The sequence below is a fragment of the Bombus fervidus genome, chromosome 13, assembly GCF_041682495.2.
Source record: "Bombus fervidus isolate BK054 chromosome 13, iyBomFerv1, whole genome shotgun sequence".
NCBI lineage: Eukaryota > Metazoa > Arthropoda > Insecta > Hymenoptera > Apidae > Bombus > Bombus fervidus.
This window is the reverse complement of record NC_091529.1, coordinates 10,000,001-10,018,714: the sequence shown is the minus strand read 5'-3', so window position 1 is coordinate 10,018,714 and position 18,714 is coordinate 10,000,001. Positions and strand designations below refer to the sequence as shown.

The 18,714-nt window shown below is 49.1% G+C and overlaps 1 protein-coding gene across 7 annotated transcripts in view; it reads left to right on the top strand.

The window, feature by feature from the left end:
* Positions 1-18,714, top strand: part of LOC139993429 (uncharacterized) — a 71,262-nt gene that overhangs the window by 15,471 nt on the left and 37,077 nt on the right. For 6 of the 7 annotated variants that reach the window (XM_072015148.1, XM_072015144.1, XM_072015146.1 and 3 more), the window contains exon 2: positions 2,869-4,283. In XM_072015148.1, coding sequence (XP_071871249.1) covers positions 3,225-4,283 — 1,059 coding nt within the window. In that variant the 5' untranslated portion in view covers positions 2,869-3,224. The remainder of the gene's footprint in view (positions 1-2,868; positions 4,284-18,714) is intronic. The other variant, XM_072015151.1, reaches the window with a different exon arrangement.

Genomic DNA, 18,714 nt, shown 5'->3' with positions numbered 1-18,714 from the left:
TAACTTCTTTCGCTTGGCGAATCTTTAACCCCGATCTAGAGACGCGTCCTTCCCTTCCTCGCAATTACTAGGAAGTTGTGACTAACTTTCGCTTGTTCATCGCTTTCGTGATGTAAAAATTCGATTTAAATGGCACGTAAACTTGAATTAAGAACGATATCGGTATCGCTTACGAATTAACAGATGCCTTATACGTCGTACGTCGCGAAACTAAGAATATTCAAAGTTTAATTAAAAATTACAAAAAAACCTTGCTCCGTCTCTTAGAAACGCCATTAAGAAGGCTATTGCTACATACAGGGTAGAATATTTAACTCGAAACGTGTTCGATGATTCCATTGCCCGATCGAAGAGGGTCTCGTCTCGATCATAACAGGCTGACGCAGGGGTTAGCTTGATCTGAGATAGGGCTGGAATCATGGGGCGTAACGGCGAAGGGTGAGCGCGACGAGGGGATGTTGAAAGTTCGCTTCTCCATTTTCGTGAACGCTTTTCCGTCGGCTTCCTTCCTTTTCCTCGTTCGATTTCGTGGTAGTCGATAATTAACGAACACGTTGCGTTCGTTTCGAATCAATTCGTTTTAAATCGGTCGACCAGATTTTCTCAATACGCGGGCGAGCTAAAAAATCGTCGGTGAAGATTTTCAAAAAATTCGCCGCGTATATCGTTGGTATCGTCAATGACAAGACGTTAGCGTGGCGAGGCGATCGCGATACGCGAAGGAAATCGGTGGCTGGTTAAATAAACCGGTTTCCTAATTCGCTGCGCCGCCGTCCGAGTCGCGTTCGTGTCTAATTGCATACCATTTATGTCGCGCCGCCGTTCTAACACCTGTCTTACGAAAATCCATTAGTGGCGCGCATGCACGAGTCCGAATCGTCGGCTGACGTGCGAATTCGTAGCTTCGTGGTCGTAGCCGAATGACAGCCGCCGCCGGCTTACCATACAATCCCTGCCCCCTTCTTGCGCTTCCATCACCATTTTCGCGTCTTGGGATCCTCTCGAGGACGAACGTCGTTTTTCGCGTGTCGGAAACGTCGCGGCTCGTTACACCGCCACGATGAAGCGTTGGTTTCTATATCGATTTCGTCGAGCGTCGAGAGTCGTTTAAAAAACGTCGACGCAGTCCTGTTTTGTTTTTTTCGATTGTTTCCTTTTATTTTAGTTTTGGTCGGATATCTTGAAACGTATGTGTGAAACGGATCGCGATCGTGCAGTCGTTTCTTTGTTTTTGCAGTGCGTGATACATGTGCTCAGCGAAGACACAGTTCTTTAATTATCTTAAGGTATCTTATCGTTTGGCGAAAATATCGGTAGAACAGATCAGAGTTTTATGTAAAAACTATCGTTCAGGAAAACTGAATATTTAAAAACCGACGTGTTTAGATATCTATCGCGTGGGGACTAATTATTGAAGCAATATTTGCGTACGTGTGAAACATATTTTCCTTGTCCTTTTATCACGAATACAACGTTTTAACCACGCCGTCTTTATTTCAGCAAACAGCCAAAGGATTAATGATTCTAAATTCTCTACGTTTTTTTCCATATACGTTTGTTAGCGTACGGTGCTTTCCAAAAAGTTGGGAGAGGTAGGAACGATATAGTAGCGAAAGAAATTTTTACTGTTGCTAGGAAACACTGTCACAGGGCATCGGTACTCGCTACGATGATAGACGGAAACGTAGCTCGCGTTCATAAAGCTTTTCTTCGCACATCATCGAGGCTAATCCTAAGAGACACCAGTCCTTTGACAGTCTTCTCGAACGAGATAAGGATTCTGACGTGGTGACAAGCTTTCGAAGCAGCCTAAGTTCATTAAAATGACATTTTTCCTTGCAAAATGAATACCACGTTTGTTAATTAAGAATTTCGAGTCCGCGAGGTCGGAATAGGTAAGGTGAAATCGATTAGACGCCAAAGTATATGCGTTGAGGCGACTATTTAAAAACACGAAAAAAGATGAGAAGCTTCGGCTTAATTCAGGGCCTTGCGATGTTAACTTTATCCTTTCTGAGATATCTAAACACATTTGGTGTATCGGAACCATACATTCTGAACCATTCATTTTGAAAGCTGTTTCTGAATGCGCATATTTTAAATAGACGCTTTAAATATTAATTCGCAAATGATACCGCACTTTATGCAATAATCTTGAATTATTTTGATACAATCAGCAGACGGCAGATATTCTTTTAATTTTTAGTCTAACAAAGGCTACAAGGTCGATTTAATATTAATATAATTTGTTAGTATTAATGCAACTCTGTTTTAATATTAATCTTTTCGCCACGTCCAGCCGTTTGTTGCCGTTGTACGAAACAATCGTGTCGCGAGCCTACGCTTTGCCGTAAAGGGTAGCAGGAGCAAATGGCAGAAAATAATTGCACGAAAAAGTGTCAGTCAGCTTCAACGAAAATTGTCAACTAATGACCGAAAATGTAGACTGTAGTCGAGTTTAATGAACGAATAAGCGGATCGATACGATTTTGTTTTCCAAAGTTACAGTCGGTTGGACAAAAGCTAGCTCAAATCTCGCGATCATCCACGTGCTGGCTGAAATCTACGTCGATACCGATCTTTCCAATCGCGGTCGCTAAGCCTGTGTGGTCGAAAAGCTAATTTTAGGCGGAAAAAGTTTTTCTCTCGAGAGAAAGAGAAAGGTATCGCGGCAACGCGAACAGGCGAAACCAATTTCTGTAGGTGAATTTCAGCAGCGCGTATTACCGTGGCCGCCACGCCGGTAGGTTTCCACCTACTTGGTCGGCAGTCCATTAGCGGGCCGGCCTCGTTAAAACGTTTCCGCCGCTTAATCGTGCATAGCTAATTCCACTTGTCACACGTGCCGGTATTCTTTTTCTTTTGCAGGCAAGATTCCTAGACAAGTAGAGGACAACCGGGTCGATTTTCCCGCGGGCAACATCCCGGAAGCGACGACAACGACTGGACCGTCGCCAGTGGACATCGTGGACGTCGATATACAACAACCAGCACACGACCATCCCCTGTCGCTCGCTCGGCCTCGTGTATCGTCTCTCTGTGTACGTGGCTGCTGTCTGTGTCTCCGTCCGTCTGTCGGCGCGTGTACCCGCGTACGAACGATAATGCTGGTGGCTGACGGTTTCGGTGATCGACGACGACGCGGCCGGTGAACTAGTGACAGTGTGAAATCGATCGTGAGCAGGGAAACCGGCTAGCGGTCGCACTAAATATACCCAGGAATAATGGCAAGCGCGACAATGGGACTCCGTCGCAGAGTGCCGGTGAACAATTCGCCGACCCCGTCGGGCCAATCCTCGTCCACTGGCTCGTCCAGCAAGCGTTCAAGATCCGAGAACAACAACAGCCCGTCCCATGGTAATCTCAACTCTATGCCACGGGACGAGCCACCGACCAAGAAGTCACGTGGCACGTCCACCAACGCGACCAAGGGCTCGTCGTCCTCGTCACCGGAAACCAGTCCGTCGTCCAAGAGCCGAGGTGGTTCCGTGTCGAGGTCCAACGCCCAAACCAAGACATCCTCGGCATCCGTGTCCACGTCGGACGCGGTGTCCAACAACAGCGTGTTGTCCAATAGCTGGCAGACCACGTCGAACATGTCCGATGTGTCGACGTACGCATCGGTAGCCGGATTGAGTATGGCCGCGAGCCCAACCGCCGGCCTGTGCGCCGGTGGCCTCAGCATGCCCACTCCGATCCCGTACATGTCCTCGTCGATGGCCACGTTCGTTGGAAATGCCACCAACCTAGGCAAGAGCTCGTCCGTGTCGTACCTGGACATTTCCAACATGACCGGTGGCTCTTTGAGCACGTCCGCCGGCTTGAACGGCGGCTACGTCGGCAACGGGAACGCTGGCAACGCGATGGACTCGAAGAACGGGGTACCCATGCCGTTCCCTGGAATGTCGGCTGGCGTGAACGGCACTGGTTACGGGATGCAAAAGGGTCAACCGGAGAACGCCGGTCTACCCAAGAAATTCCAAAACGACGGAATGTTCAACGCGTATCAACCGTGGGTGATCAAAACATACGGAGATTTGGCGAAAACTAAGACTATCACGATCAAAAAGTACGCTCGTATATTGCGAACACTGAGAGGTGAGGAAGTGAACAGTGCGGAGAACAGTAAGTTCCGGTTCTGGGTGAAGAGCAAGGGCTTCCACATCGGCCAGCCGGAAGGATACGACGCGAAACCGGCGGACAGGATTATCGGCCGTCACGCGGTGACGAGTCCCGGATTGGATCCTCCGCTGTACGTGCCCACACAGCTGCCGCACAACAAGGTGAGTCAGTCTCTTCTTCTATGGATTATCGTGTTCCTCGTGGATCTCGCCGCGCTTCCGGCTATAGGCTGCAGCTCTCTGTGATCAGTTGTACGAATCGTTCCGAGGAATCGAGCGCACTCAACGAAGTTTCGACGTTTCAGGATAATCGTTTATTTGTTCTAACGGATAGACGTAACAGAACGCGAAGATAACGGTCTATTTCGGTTTGAGCGGTGCTCCGCAGATGCTCCGATAACGTAGAGAAAGCATATTTGTTCGTTCGGAGACGTCGAGACATTAAATTTCTCTGAACTCGGATAAAACTGGAATCGATCTGAAGGCGAGAAAACACCTGGAAAACGAAGCGAAACGAGTTACTCCAAAATCACAAGTCGTGTATGGTCGGTACCCGAGGGTTTTCGAAGCGAGCCACGCTAAAAATACTTCGTATTGAGTTCGCACATTTGTCCGACGCCGAACTGAATATACTCTGACCACGTATAAACACACTTCAGTCTGCTTCGGTTCGGTTTCGCTTATAGTCATCGTTTTTAAACTTTGCTTCGCGAACCTCAGGCAAACGCGTTACGATCACATCGCTCTTTTCCTCGCCGGCTGCGAACTTTGATCGATTTCGGAAACTACAGTTGCGGACATTTCGCGCGACTAAACTCGACGCATCGCGTCGCGTCACGTTTTCTCTAATCCGTTCGTTGTCGTTTAGATCGTTCGTCGTTACGTTTCTCGCCGTTGCATTGGAATTCGCTAGGAAGAAGAGCGTAAGACGAAACTCGTGCGTACCAGGCAAAATAAAAACGTAATCAACGAGAAATAGATGCTGGTGGAAAATCAACGGCAAAAAGCTGAAGCGCGTTTCTAACCAGGCAGATAATACGTATCGCTATGCACGAAAACTCGCCGTAAAACCAGCATCCCCGGAAGCTGTCGCGCTCAAACGCCTCCGAGTTTAGTGCGCGCGCGAGCGTAGACCGCAGACGATTTCTCGGTGGATTCGCGCGGCGGTCCAGTGGGGTTACGGGTCGAGAGAATTTATCTAGCGGCCAAGTGGAAAAACCGCGAGAAATCTCGGGCACGGTTGCCAGGAAAATGGATCGCGAGCACGCTCTTATACAACGCGAACGGAGCAAGGGTGAGCGAAAGAAAGAACAGAGCGGCGAGAGAGTAAGGGGAGAGAAGGCGGTCGGATAAGGTGGCTGCCTAATTACGTCTAATTACACGAACGTGCATAGGCGTGTATTCGCCGTTCGACCGGGCAAAGAAGCAACGGCGCTTCGATCTACGTGGTTCCTTCGATGCCCAAACGATTTTTAACCGTTCGAGTGCACACGGCTCGTCACAGAAATCCGATCGAAAAATGTCAAGCGGGGTAGGATCGTGTTTTCCTATTTATAGAAGCATCTTGGCAAAAAAATGCACGTAGTTTTTAACGCTGAAACTGTCGCATGGCTAAAAATATATAGAGCGTCTGCAAAAAGTATTGGCATACTTTGATTAAAAAAATGCTTCATTGGAAAACAAAGGAATGCGGCGATACATTTTGTAGCCGCAACAGCTTTTGTGCTCTCGAAAAAGGAAATATTCCGAATTACTAGGAGAAGCGCGCAACCGATATTTTCCCAGCGCTGGTCGAGCATTCTTCGAAGATCAAAAATTCCGCGAGTTCCATTTTCCTTCGGTTTTTGTCGCATTTTTGTCGACCGGCCGGTGGCCCAGATCTCTCTTTTGCGGCTCGATCCAGCTCGCGGCAGTTCCCAACGTAACGCGCGCCACGGCCTTCGATCTCGGCCGCGTAATGGCCTGTCCATTTCTCACGGCGGGATCTGGCGCGGCGGCTCTCTTCTTCGCCGGCTGCCGTCTCGCAAGTGGAACGCGCGCCACGGTGCATCTCCAACTCTTGATACGCGCTCGCCGCGAAAAATTTCAGTCACGGGCTGCCGTGATAAATAACCGATAATAAGTTGTCTGGCGGAACGGCGAGGGGAACGCGTATGGTAATCCCAGGTCCGCGGAACGGATCGATCTTCCGGCAAGATGATCGCGCGCGCGGCCCAACGACCGCCGCGCCGTCGTTATCATCCCACCACGATTGCAATCGATTCCTCGGGCTTTCTTCCACTCACCGAAACCGTTTCTTGTTATCGAGACTCGTCTCGATCGTTCTCTTGCGAATAGTTCCGTGTCGTCTTTCGTCCACGTATATACGTGGACATTTTCTCCGGAGACTTTGGTTTTCCAGTTTTTTCGTGGATGAGTTTCTTTTCCAAGATTCTTGGCGCCGCACGTAGGCGAGAACCGCGGTGACGCGTAACGTTACATATTGGCGTCGTCGTACGCTGTTTTTCGTAAAACGGTGTTCTGTGTTTGTTGGCCTAAAAGTTCGAGATATTTTTTGTAGTTACGGAGATCGGTATTTGGTTGATATCCATGAGCGATGTTTTCCAATCTCAAAGACGCAATCCCTATGACGTGAAAAAAGAAATTGCTCGAGTTCGAGTTTCGACGCCATCCGATTACGAAGCAGCGAACGACGGGCATCGTCGCGAATATCCGGCATTTTATACCATTCGACGTAGCGTTATCTAACAAAAGAAAGCGAATAGACATCGACGGACGCAACCGACATCTTGGTAGCGTCGATCGGAGTTTGAAAAATTTAGTCGACGTACGTAACTCGACCATTGAGAATGTGGAGAAAAACTCGGGAAGGTGTTTAAAGTAAAATAAAATAACAGGTTCACGCCGTTAAAGCGGACGTTAAATCGCTCGAATCGAGGTAATTTGACTAGTGCGAGACTCGATGGAACTAAAAAAAATAAAAAAAAAAAAAAAAAAAAACAAAAGCGAAACACTATCCGATAACGTTATCAAACGCAGTCATCGAACCAATTAACTAGTTCGAACGAACTCGTCTTACCCGCTAGAAGCGTTATCCAACGCGAAATGAACTCGATGAACCGGTTAAAAGGATCTAGTATATCTCGGAACCCAAAAGTTTCACCCGCCATACGACATCGACTCATGGTCGCCGCGAGCGGCGAGAGGCAAACGAGCGAACGAACGCGCGTTTTCCCGAGGCTTTGGGTCTCGAGGCGCGCGCGGGCGCGTTTTCAGGCGACGACGGAGCAAGAACGAGCGAGCAAAAGAGAGAGAGAGAGAGAGAGTGAGAGTGAGAGAGAGGTAGGGAGAGAGCGAGAACACGACGGCAGAAAGGCAGAGCGCGGCTCGGAGCTATCATTAACGACGCCGCGACGCTTCGCAGCCCAGGAAGCTCTCTCGGATTTACGCCTCTGACGTTCGTGGCGGCGTAAGCGTGGGATTCCAGGCGCGGAAGTAACGAGAGGGAGAGAGAAAGAGTGGGAGGAGCGAGAAGAAGAGCGAGGCAACGGAGGCGGTAGCGACGGTGGCAGAGAGAAAGAGAGACAGAGAGAGAGAGAGAGAGAGAGAGTGATTGGCCCCGCTTCCCACGGAAGGAAGAGAAGCAGAGCAGGCGCATAAAGTTGCCCGGTTCCCTCGTTCATCCGATCCGGATTCAGTTCCGCGTGCTAGTCGCGTCGGAGATCGATCAGTGGAGAGGCGTCTCTCTTCCATTCGATTCGCGATGCTCTAGCTCTTCGAATCTTCCCCAACGACCAAGATCTTAGTACGCTCGAGGCCGACGATCGTGACACGTACATGTATATGCGTTCTGTCTGGCCAAACAAACGCCACGTGTGAATCTGAAATTGATATCGGTCAGCATTCGGAGCCATTTTTACGCTAGAAATATGAAATGTTAGAGATAAACGGGAAATTTCCGAATCTAAGGAAACATTGTCCGGTTTATCGTTTCTTTTTTCGTTTCGTTTAGCAGAATTATCATCTGTGTAGAATAAATGCTCGGATATCTGTTTTCTATTGTCCTTAGATTGTTACGAATATTTTCAAGATACGTGTATATTCGTAATTCCGAAGAAACTCGACGAGATACGCGTTTTTCTAAAAACGAAAGAAAATTGCCAGTCGATAGAGTCGTCCTAACGATCTCCTCTCGCACGGCGCACCTCTCCTTCTCGTTCCTTTTTCTAGACGATTTCTACTCGCCAATCCTTTTACATTTTTCCCTTTCGTTCGTTTTCTATATTTCGATTCCCTCCTTTTCTTTCCTTCTCTCTTATTTTCGTCTCGTTTTCCTTTATTTTTCCTCTAGTTGCGCACGATGTGTGCTCACGGCGCGTAACGACGCCGTTCGAACGCGCCACCCGTAAAATATTTCTTCGTCGCGATAGTCATTTTTCACGGTTGACCGTCGTCGAGGGCCGCGAGATAACAGCGGCTCACCTCTCCGGTATCTGTTCTCTCCCGGCTACGGCGCGCGCTCGTCGTTCTCTCTCTCGTTGGGTGGCAGAAGAGTAGGTCTGGCCGGCTAGTCATTAGTCACTTTCCGAAGCAGAGGCACAGACAGGCTGCGCCGGTATCCGTTCGCCGCCTTTCTTTCTCTTTCGCTCGCTCGCGCCTCGCCTCTGTCGCCTCTGTCTTCGTTTCTCTGTCCGCACCGCTGCCTTCGCAGGACGGCGAGCTCTCTTCTGCGTTTCTCTTTCCCTCAGCGACGCCGTGCCGTGCCGTTCCTCCTCTCAGTCGCGCGCTTTGCCGCGTCTCTATACCGGCCACCCTCAGCGATGGTTTCGAGACGCACCAGGATCCACGGCAACCAGTCGAATTCGAGCAACTTCCCAGACGTCGCTGCATTTTAACGATCCTACGTGATCCTACGCGATGCAATGATTCTATGATTTTAGCGATGATCTTTTAGACGATAATTTCGCAAATAGCAGCCCACGTCTCGACGTATGTATTCTCGAAAGAAAAGAGAGAGAGAGAGTCTTCGGATACGATACTTCGCTACTGGATATTGTACTTTCGCGTATTGTGGCTCAAATTTTCGATAGGACAATTAAGTCGAGGTACATTTGCTTATTTCGCATTTGCCGATGCCAGCGTGCAATATATTCAAGTTTTTATCGTAGTTGGCTACCGTATTGGAGAAAAGTCCTGACGATGTTCCAAAAGAACGCAATTTACGTATGAAATTTCAAATGTAGCAATTCGGATAGCAATGGTTCATAAACGTAAGTATAAATATCGAATTACTGGCGAACGAAACGATAAAATTTTTATAACGTCGATGTAAAGAGAGAGAGAGAGAGAATAAAAGTCTGAGATACTTGTACATCTCGAGCGATAGTCACCAAGTCGATGAAATAACGTTTTAGAACGCTTACAACAAAAGTATTTAAAATACAAAAAGAAGAACAAAGCGAAGCACGAAGAATGCTATTCGTTCGATTATCGCAATTTTCCTAACCCGACAGACACTAGATCCCACCGCCAAAAATCCCTGAAACCAACGGCAACACCAGCCTCGCTGCAAAAAGTTGCTGAGCGAAAAAAGGGAAAACAAGAAAAAGCCAACATTTCACCCAGCAGCGCTATCAACAAACCCGGATCACCAATTAATCCTTTCCACCCCAACTGCTGCAGCAGCGTCGCGGCAATTTCCCCGCGGAGATATCATCGTGGCGTATTCGCGCTGGAAATTGTTCGAGAGCTCGTGTCTCGAGCGCCCATCGCTAACCACCCAGCCACCCACCTATCCAAGCCATCCACCCTGCCCGCCTCGTTCGTTCGTTCGTTCGTTCGTTCGTTCGTTCGTTCGTCCGTTCGTCGTCCCCTCGAGCCGGCGGCGGCGGCGGCGGCGGCGGCGTCGTCGGCTGCGACTCGAAGCAGTAAGTCTCCCTTCTCGGTTCCGCCGCCTGTGGCTTCGGTCCGTTCTCCGGTCCCCGCGTCACCCTCGCCGCCCCTATATCGGTCGCTCCCTCGAGTCACGGAGAAATTCTGCCGACGCTCTCTTGCCTCCTCTCCCGGTGCTAAGCCTCTCGCGCGCGTCTATCTTGATTGAGAGCGAGGAACGACGCTGGCGGAGCGCGCGGCGGCGGCACAGCCTGTGCCCTGTGCCAGAGAACGACGATGAAGCGGCGGCTGTGGAGAGCCGCGGAGAAGTGGAGTACGGGGAAAGGGAAGCTGCGAGAGTAGGGTGAGTGGAAGCGCACGGCAGGAGGGGAAAGGTGGCAGACGCGATGGAGAAGAGGAGCGCGGGGCGAGCGGTCGGAGAACGTTCTCTCCGAGACCCGTGATCCGGAGCGAGAGAGCGTTTATCGTGCCTTCCGTGAACACGACCGACACCGAGGGACGTGGCGGGAGGGGCGGGTTGTCATTGATCGTCCCGACTGTGGCTCACGAGCCGCTAAAGGTCCCGTACAAGTACGGGCCCGTGAGCGTGCGGCGGCTGCGGCCGTCTCTCTCGTCCGCGTGTGGGCGTGCGTGTACGTGACGATCGCGCTCGACGCGGCTCTGCGTAGCCTGCTTGCCGCGTGTATACACATACTACACGGTACACGTTACACACGTGTGCCATCGACGACGACGGGCTCTCTCTGTCCGTTCTGGTGAGCACGCACGCACGCACGCACGCACGCATGCGTTTCACCGACTACACGGAGCGGCGCGCCGTCGAAAAGGCACGCTCGGTTGCGCGCCGGAACGATCGCGGCCGAAAAAACGCGACGACTGGCCCCGAGCTACGGAGAAGGACGCGCGTTCCCCCGCTTGCCTCTTCGTGTCCGTTTTTTCCCTGGAAATTGCCGGAATGGTTACCGCGCGGGGTGAAACGGCCAGGATCGTTGCGAAAGAGACGATGTGGGCTTTTTTGACGACCGCTCTTTTTTTTTTTTGCGTTGTTTTTTTCGAATCGTCCTTTTTTCTATTGCTTTTGAAAGTACAAACAGGAATGTAGGTTTTGAGAGAGCGATAGATAAAAGGGTTGAGGGATGTGGGTTTAGAACTATTGGGGTGGATTCGATCGGCACAAGGCCTCGGGGAATCGTGTTTCCCAAAAGTTCAGCTAGAACAGACAGATATGAAAGCTGAAAAAAATTGAAATTTAAATTTAGAAGAGTTCTAGCGAGCAAGTTTTGGCGCGTAAGACGATACTTTGAAAGAATATTCTCCCTCGATGAGAAATGTTTTATCTAGCGTCCGATATCCCTGCGATATTTAAATAATTTCAATGAGAAATTAATACTTTCTACGAATCAAATGTTATCGACGTTGGAAATATTCGAAGCTGGAAACTTGAATCGAAGGGTGACGTTTAACGGGGTTAATTTGGTCGAAAGGGCGGCGTTGGAAAGCGATTACTCTCGCGTGTGCTGGGCTTGCACGCTTTTCGTCGCCGCGGCCTTCTCTCGTTGTATGTACGTGTACGTGTGCGCGCGCGAGTGTGTATGTCGCTCGGAAAAGATTGCGGCCGGCTGGCTGGTGCTTCAATAGAAAGCGGTCGATCCGACACCGCAATCGCGGCATCTGTTACCGTGACGATCGACCGACGATTTTCGCTTCTCCTTTTTTATCCGGCGAGCTAGCTAATCGTCGGGACGTCGTTTGCTTTCCCGATGGAACGGTACGCTGTTTGCACAGTGGAAAACTTGTGCGCCTCGTTTCTTTTTTTCTCCCCGAAGCTCTTTGTCCAGACGGACAAGGAAAAATGACTTAATGATTCTCGTTCCTGCGAAAGCTTTGGTCATCCTTGCGAATATTCCTTTGTTTTTAATTGGATTTTTAGTTTCTATCTATAAATGATTTATCTGGCGTTCTTATACGTCGCAAACGAACCTGTACGTAATTTTCAAGCGACGTCGCACGAAGAAATATACCGCAATGCCGTTATCTCGGTGGTTTTGGAATTTGAATCTTTTTAACGTTGTACGTTTTTAGTAGAAAAATCGTAGGCTTTGCGTTATTTAGGAGAAAGAGAAATAGATGGTTTCCTTTAATATTCTTCGGTTTTATCAGAACCATAACTTCCAACTTGCGCAAGATATACATATATCGGAAAGTATTGATCTCAATTTTTAATCTATCGAAGTCCAACGATTAATTTCACGTATTTTATTTTCATTTCTCCGATATCTCCGAAGCGCTGTGAAAGAAAAAGTTCTGTTTTTACACCTAGAAGGTATAAAATGTAAAAATAACTAGAAATTCGATATACGTTTTTCACGTTAAAATTCTTGAAAAATATTTGCCAAACGATCATAAGTATTTTATTGCTCCTTTCGTAATGTTCCGAAAATCTGTAGCGCGTTCAATTATTTACCTTATATTTGCCTAAATTTTCGTTTGGATATGAAGCTTATGCCGTATAAAGTTTGGGAGGCTGGGGGGGGGTAGGAAATATTCTCGATAATTCAAAAAATTGAACGCAAAACCCATTGGTTTATATCGATCGATGGAACGATGAAACATTCGGCATAACTTTTCTCGACGATTCGAAAATCCATGACCTAACGATTTACGATTCAGAATGACCAAAATTCCTTAAAAATATATTTTTAAACTGTCGTTCTGTCGTACGTGCGCTCTGATCATAGCTAAAGTCGAGTACGAAGCAACTAAAACCTCGAAAAAGGAAATAATCGTAGAAACTTATTGCGATTTTGAGGGTAGAAACGCGCAGTTCCAATATTCCAGGTATTTTTAGAACGTTTTCAAAGGGTTTCCGCAGCATGTTCCATCGACGCAAGAAGAGAACCAACGTCCTTGCTTCGCGCAGAGAAAAAGGGGAAACGGAGCAGAGCGGCTAACTGAACCGATAATTCCCCGCTACGATTTCAGAGGTTTGGCTCGGTTAACCGTAACCGTGGTTCTCCGAGGCCGCGCACCTCGACCCTCAGTCAATAAAACAGTTGACCTCCTCGAGGAGAGCAGAAAATAATGCGCCGCGGCTAGAAACCGCCGCCGTCGGTTGACTGGTGCACTTGGATTTTTTGGCAAGCAACCTACACTCTGCTTCTCTTTCTCCTCCTCCTCTAATAGTTTTCTGGTCGTTGCGAAAATCGTTCGTTCGATTCGGCCCTTTTATTCTTTGCCCCGTGCGTATGGATAGCCGACAGGGATGAACGATGGATTTTGTTTAAAAAAAAAGATATGCAACGCTACTGGTACCAGCAAAAAGAAAGAGAGAGGAAGAGAGAGATACCGATGTTCGATGTGATATTCGTTTGATTGAGATCACGAAGAAAACAAGATACAAGAGAGGTTAAACAAAGCAATAATTAGAGACGCGAACTTAGAAAAGCGAAAGCTGAATCTCGCAAGCAAAGGTATGAAACCGAGAGGAGCATACATTTTCTAAAAATGTTCTCTTTTCTAGAAAAGTGTCTAAAACTGGGAACGATTCGGAGCGATTGGAAATCGCTAACGAAAGCGTAATAACACCTATTTAGGATGTAAATTCACAGACGAACCAAACATTCCAGAAACACCATCTCTTTCCGCAAGGAGCATCAATCGCTCTTGGATTCGACATGAGCCAAGGAGTACCGCGCGATAGATTAATTCCCCATCGATGGAGATTTGAAAAGAAGCAATAAGAAAGGCTCCGTTGGTTCCCTATATACTTTAGCCAAGGTAAAAAGTAAAAATTCCACGAGGAAAAAACAGACGGATCCACGGGGCTTGTCCGGGCCACAGGCCACGCGGAGAGACCTCACGCGTTTCTCTTTAGTGCGTGACTCAGCGGAGCCGAAACACCGGAGCCACCCTCATTGTGTCCCCCACTCGTATGTGCAGTGGCTGTCCGGGGCCTGAATGCAACCAGGCGGCGAACCCTGCTGCTCTCTCGACACTAATACCAGCACGTGCGTGTACTTTCATTATCGGGGCAGGGTCGGTGATAATAATCGTGCGCCGTTGGCCCGCGGTGAGAGGGACGCAGACAGAGAAGAATAGAAAAGGAGAGGCCGAAAGGGGTGCGCGCGCTACGCCAGATCCGGAATACGGGATATATTAGGGCAAGGGGTTGGAAACCATTAGGGCCGGCGGGGGAGCGCCGATATTTTTTCCATCCCGCTCGTTCCGGTGTCGTCCTTTCGATTTCTCGTCCCAGACCCACCGGTCGTTCGAATTTTTTTTTTCTCCGTTTCTTTATGCGGGGTGCGTGCAAGGGCTCGACGATGTCGAAGAAGGTGGGAATATTTCGAAGGGTTAGGCTTGGGTCGGGGTTAGCGTGCGATATAGACGATCGTGAATTTTTGCTTGACGTTGAGCGTGTGCTAGAAGTTGGTGCAATTTGAATTCCTCGAATGCCTCGTGTATTACCGAATTTAATCGAACGACGAGAGAAATAGCGCGAAGATTTTTAACGACAGTATATTTGATCATTCGCGATATTTAACTATTATGATATTTAATCGTCAAACGACTATTCGTAGACAATTACGTAACCGGTTCTAATAAAATGCGTTTCAATACTCGATACGTTAATGAAAACCAATATTTGGTATTTTAAACGTGAAAAATTAATACGCGCAGGCGATGCACAATAATCGATCCTTTTCTACTAATATAGAGAACGTCTTCGATATATTTATTATCAAAATATTCTATAATTTAGAATATTTTTAAAATGTGCACGCTTGACATTGAGAAGCGAGCTGTAAAATACACACAACTGCGAAATTTGTATCGAAATGGTAAAAATCTTGACGATCGAACTATCAACTTTCGAGATACGTTTCATTGAAAACGAAACAGGCTTTTCCTCTATCCGCCGTAAAAAGAAAAGCTAAGAAATCGTCAGACCCGCTCGGTTTCCCTGGGAAGAGCAAGTTTATTGCGGTGTCCAGGGTCGAACGAGCGCACTCAACAACGCGAACGATCGAAATCGGTGAGCATACATGCAGAACGCTTCGTGTTTCCGTGAGATCGTCGTTGCGCGCCAAGGCGCAGCCACGCCACACTTTTCTGCGCGAGAAATTCCGCCCGCGAAGAGAAACACGCCGTCGGTGGTTTATGAGCTGATATCTGTTCCGCGGTTGAATAGGGCTCGTTATCGTTACCGTTAGTTTTCCCGTTTCGAAGCGCTATCTTCGCGATTCAACCGTGTCCCCAGGAAAAGAGGTTAGCCAGAGGGTGGTTTCGCGTTTAGTCACGCGTTAGCTCTTTCGAGATCCGAGGATCGTGAACATCCAGAGCCGTGATGCATCGATCCTGATATCGTACAAAGAAACGATATTGAAATTCAGCTACAAAATTTGTTCTACGCGACAACAAAATAATTATCGTATTCGTATAATTAAACGTTTCTGGTGCGATGTGTTTAGTTTATGTGTAACTTTACTCGAAGCATTGAACAAGTTGATTTCGAACAAGGAAAGAGAAGGGTCGTTGAAAATATTCCAAGAAACATGTCGAATTCGTTACGCTGTCCAAAAACGGAGGCGACGTAACCAAGCAAACGACACAGAGCCAATCTCGAGATGTTATCACGCAAAACGGAACAGACAGCTTGGCCTTAAACCCGATATGCCTCACGCCGCAAATTAGCGCGAGGATCGTGCGAGTAGACGCGCCGCTTATCTCCATCGTTCTCTCTCTCTCACTCTCACTCTGCGTGCCGATAACTCGTGGTCGTCATCGGTTCGGCTAATTAGCGAGCCATCTTTCCCGATCATCGGGTCGGAAAGTTGAGATTTCGCCTCCGATTTCGACGCAATCCCGGTGCGCGATCGATCCTCCCCCTCGTTGGGCAGCAAACCCCTTCGATTCACAGAATTCTCTACGATTCTACGACGAGCCATTTAGAAAAGCATCGTGCGCATGATGCTACTTCGCCCTCCTATTTACGTAGCCGACGGCTGTTTTGAATTTAACCGGCGTAACGATCGATTTATATATCCCACCGGCCACCTATACATATCTCTTATTTATTTGCGCAACCCGTCGACGCCGCCGCCTCGACGTCGCTCTCCGTTGGCTTTCGCCGCCTCAATGAACGTTATTTCACCGGCTGACGCTTATCCGCGCCGCCTCCACTCAAGGGGATCTCTTTGCACGTATATACGCACTTAATGTATCTTTGCGCGCTCCGTTCTTCCTACTTTTTGGTAGCTATTTCCTATGTTCTCGGTTCTCAGGAATTTGGTACATCGATGAATTCGAAGTAATCCTTGAGAAGATAAATCGATAGACGATGGGGGACGTATCTTGAATATTTAATTTTTGGCGAAAACTTAATTTACGGCTGCCTTCCGAGAACAAAGAATTCTGCTTTGGAAGGTTATTCTTGCCGCGTTTGTTCGCAAGCTTTATAAAGAAACCAACGATGTATGCAGGCAGCGAACATGTCTTGCCGCTTTAAACACTCCGTCGATGCTGATACGTGGAATAAAAAACAAAACGTATCAAAAGTCGAAGATTTGCATAAGAGCGTTTAATTATGGAAAGCAGCGATCGTGCTTGGTGAAGAATTGGCGAATCCTCGACGATTCTTGTACAAACACCTCGTACCAAATTCTTGCGCCCGGTGAAAATCTCATCTGAAAATATAACGCGGCGATCGCGAAGAATATAACTGAGAATGAAAAATTCGAGAGGCGACGAAGCCCCGAACGAACAAACTTCTCTTTGGACGCTGTGTTTCGTTCTTTCGTTCAGTTGGGGCATAAGTATCGCTAAATTACAAACAGCTTGACCAATTACACCGAAATATCGAGCGAGTATTGCTCGCTTAGTAAAAGCGTAAGTTGTACGAAAGGCGCGATTTTATTGGTTTTCCTATCGAAAAATTTTTACGCGTCAAACTATCTGTCTTCGAATATTTCCGTCGATCCTATAGACTACAGATTGTAAATGTTGTTCGTTCCATGACAAAACACTCGCACGTATTCCGTGCCTCGTCATCGAACTTTTCAAACGGACGTCCTCGAAATATACTCGGTCGAGGTCTCGCGGCGCGATCAAGACCACGTCCCGGAAAAGTCGTCTGCATTCGAAAAGCGGGACGCGCGACAGCTCGAGCTGGAGCGCCGAAAGCGCATGGCGCGGTATATAATTCGAGCGTCCGAGCTCGGGCCTCGACCATACCAGTCACGCCTATAACCCACGGAACATAACATAACCGTGCTGGCTGTTGTGCGTGGCACGATGCTCAGCGGCCCGTAGCCAGGAGCGGCCGGCGGCAATTAGTAGCGGGCCGCCAAGGGAGCCACGGCCTCAGCCTTTTTCCCCAACCCGCTGCGCCCATACCGTCCTCTCTCTGCCGGCTCTGTTCGTCTCCCTCGTGCTCCATCTCCCGCGTTGATCTCACTCTCCCTCTGTCTTTCACGCGCGCGGCTTCCCTTTCCTCTTCCTCTTTCCGCCTCTTTGCCCTTGGCGTAGTCATCGCCGCGCTGGTTGCTTCTCCATCCTTCTTTAGCCGAGCACGGTGCTCGACTCTCTACTCTACTCTACTCGACTCGGTTCGACTTGACTCGACTCGACTCGACTCGACTCGGCGCTCGAAGCAACGCGACCCGGCTCGACTCGACTCGATTCGGTCGTGCTTGGCCAGAGCTTCTCTTCTCTTCCTCGGCTTGACTGCCCTCCGTCTCCGTTCCGCCGCCGTGGCTTCCTCCTTTCTCCTCTTTCTTTCTCGTCGTCTTCGTCGAACGCGCACAGCGGTATCGCGTGTCTCGGTCGCTCGTACACTCGATTGCTTTGGCCGTCGTCGGAACGGGACGCGACAGAGAGAAGCGCGCGCGACAAGGAGAGGAGTAGCTAGTTTAGTGGGGTGCGACGAGGATGGAGCGAGAGCAAACCCGACGGAACAGTTGTTACGGTGGAGCGAGAGGGACGGACGAGAACGACGAGAACGGAGTGCGGTAGAAGCGACGTGGCAGCAAAAAAAGAGGCGCACGGAGTGAAAAGAGCGGCGGTTGGGGGGGGGACGAGGAAGGGAAGGGAAGTGAGGACGAAGGGGAAAAAACGTGGAATCGACGATGGAGGAAGAAAGACAGCGAGGAGCAGGGTAGAAGCCGCAGGCTTTTTGTCCCGCCACCGCCGCCGCCACCCGACAAAAATAGACCCCGTTCGTGTTCCCCGTCCTCCCAGAACGGGCGCGTCTGTGTGCGCACGGGGTACCCGGCGTGCCATAGAAGCGTTCTCCTCGGCTCGTATCTCGGGCTTCAATGGCGCCAACGGGTCTTCCGTCCTCGTTCTCCTCCCCCTTCCACCTCTTTCTTCCCTCTTTTTCTTCTTCTGCTGCTCTTCTTCTTCTTCTTCTTCTTCTTCTTCTTCATCATGCACGTTCTCCTTCTTGCCCCGCGTTCATCGCTTCACGCTGCTGCTTCTTCACGGGCCGAACACGGAGATCGGAGCAGTGACAGAGAGCGAGCGACGGAGCGAGAGAGAACGGATCGCGAGGTTGTTAGAGGGTGCCCGAGATGAGGCCGATAGAACACGCCTCGATGATCCCTATCTGCCAGGCGTCCGGTAACGTGGGCGTAGGCGGCGAGCTGCCTACACGCAAGCCGCGACAGGCCGGAGAGAGACCGCTTTTCCCCTTCGTTCACAG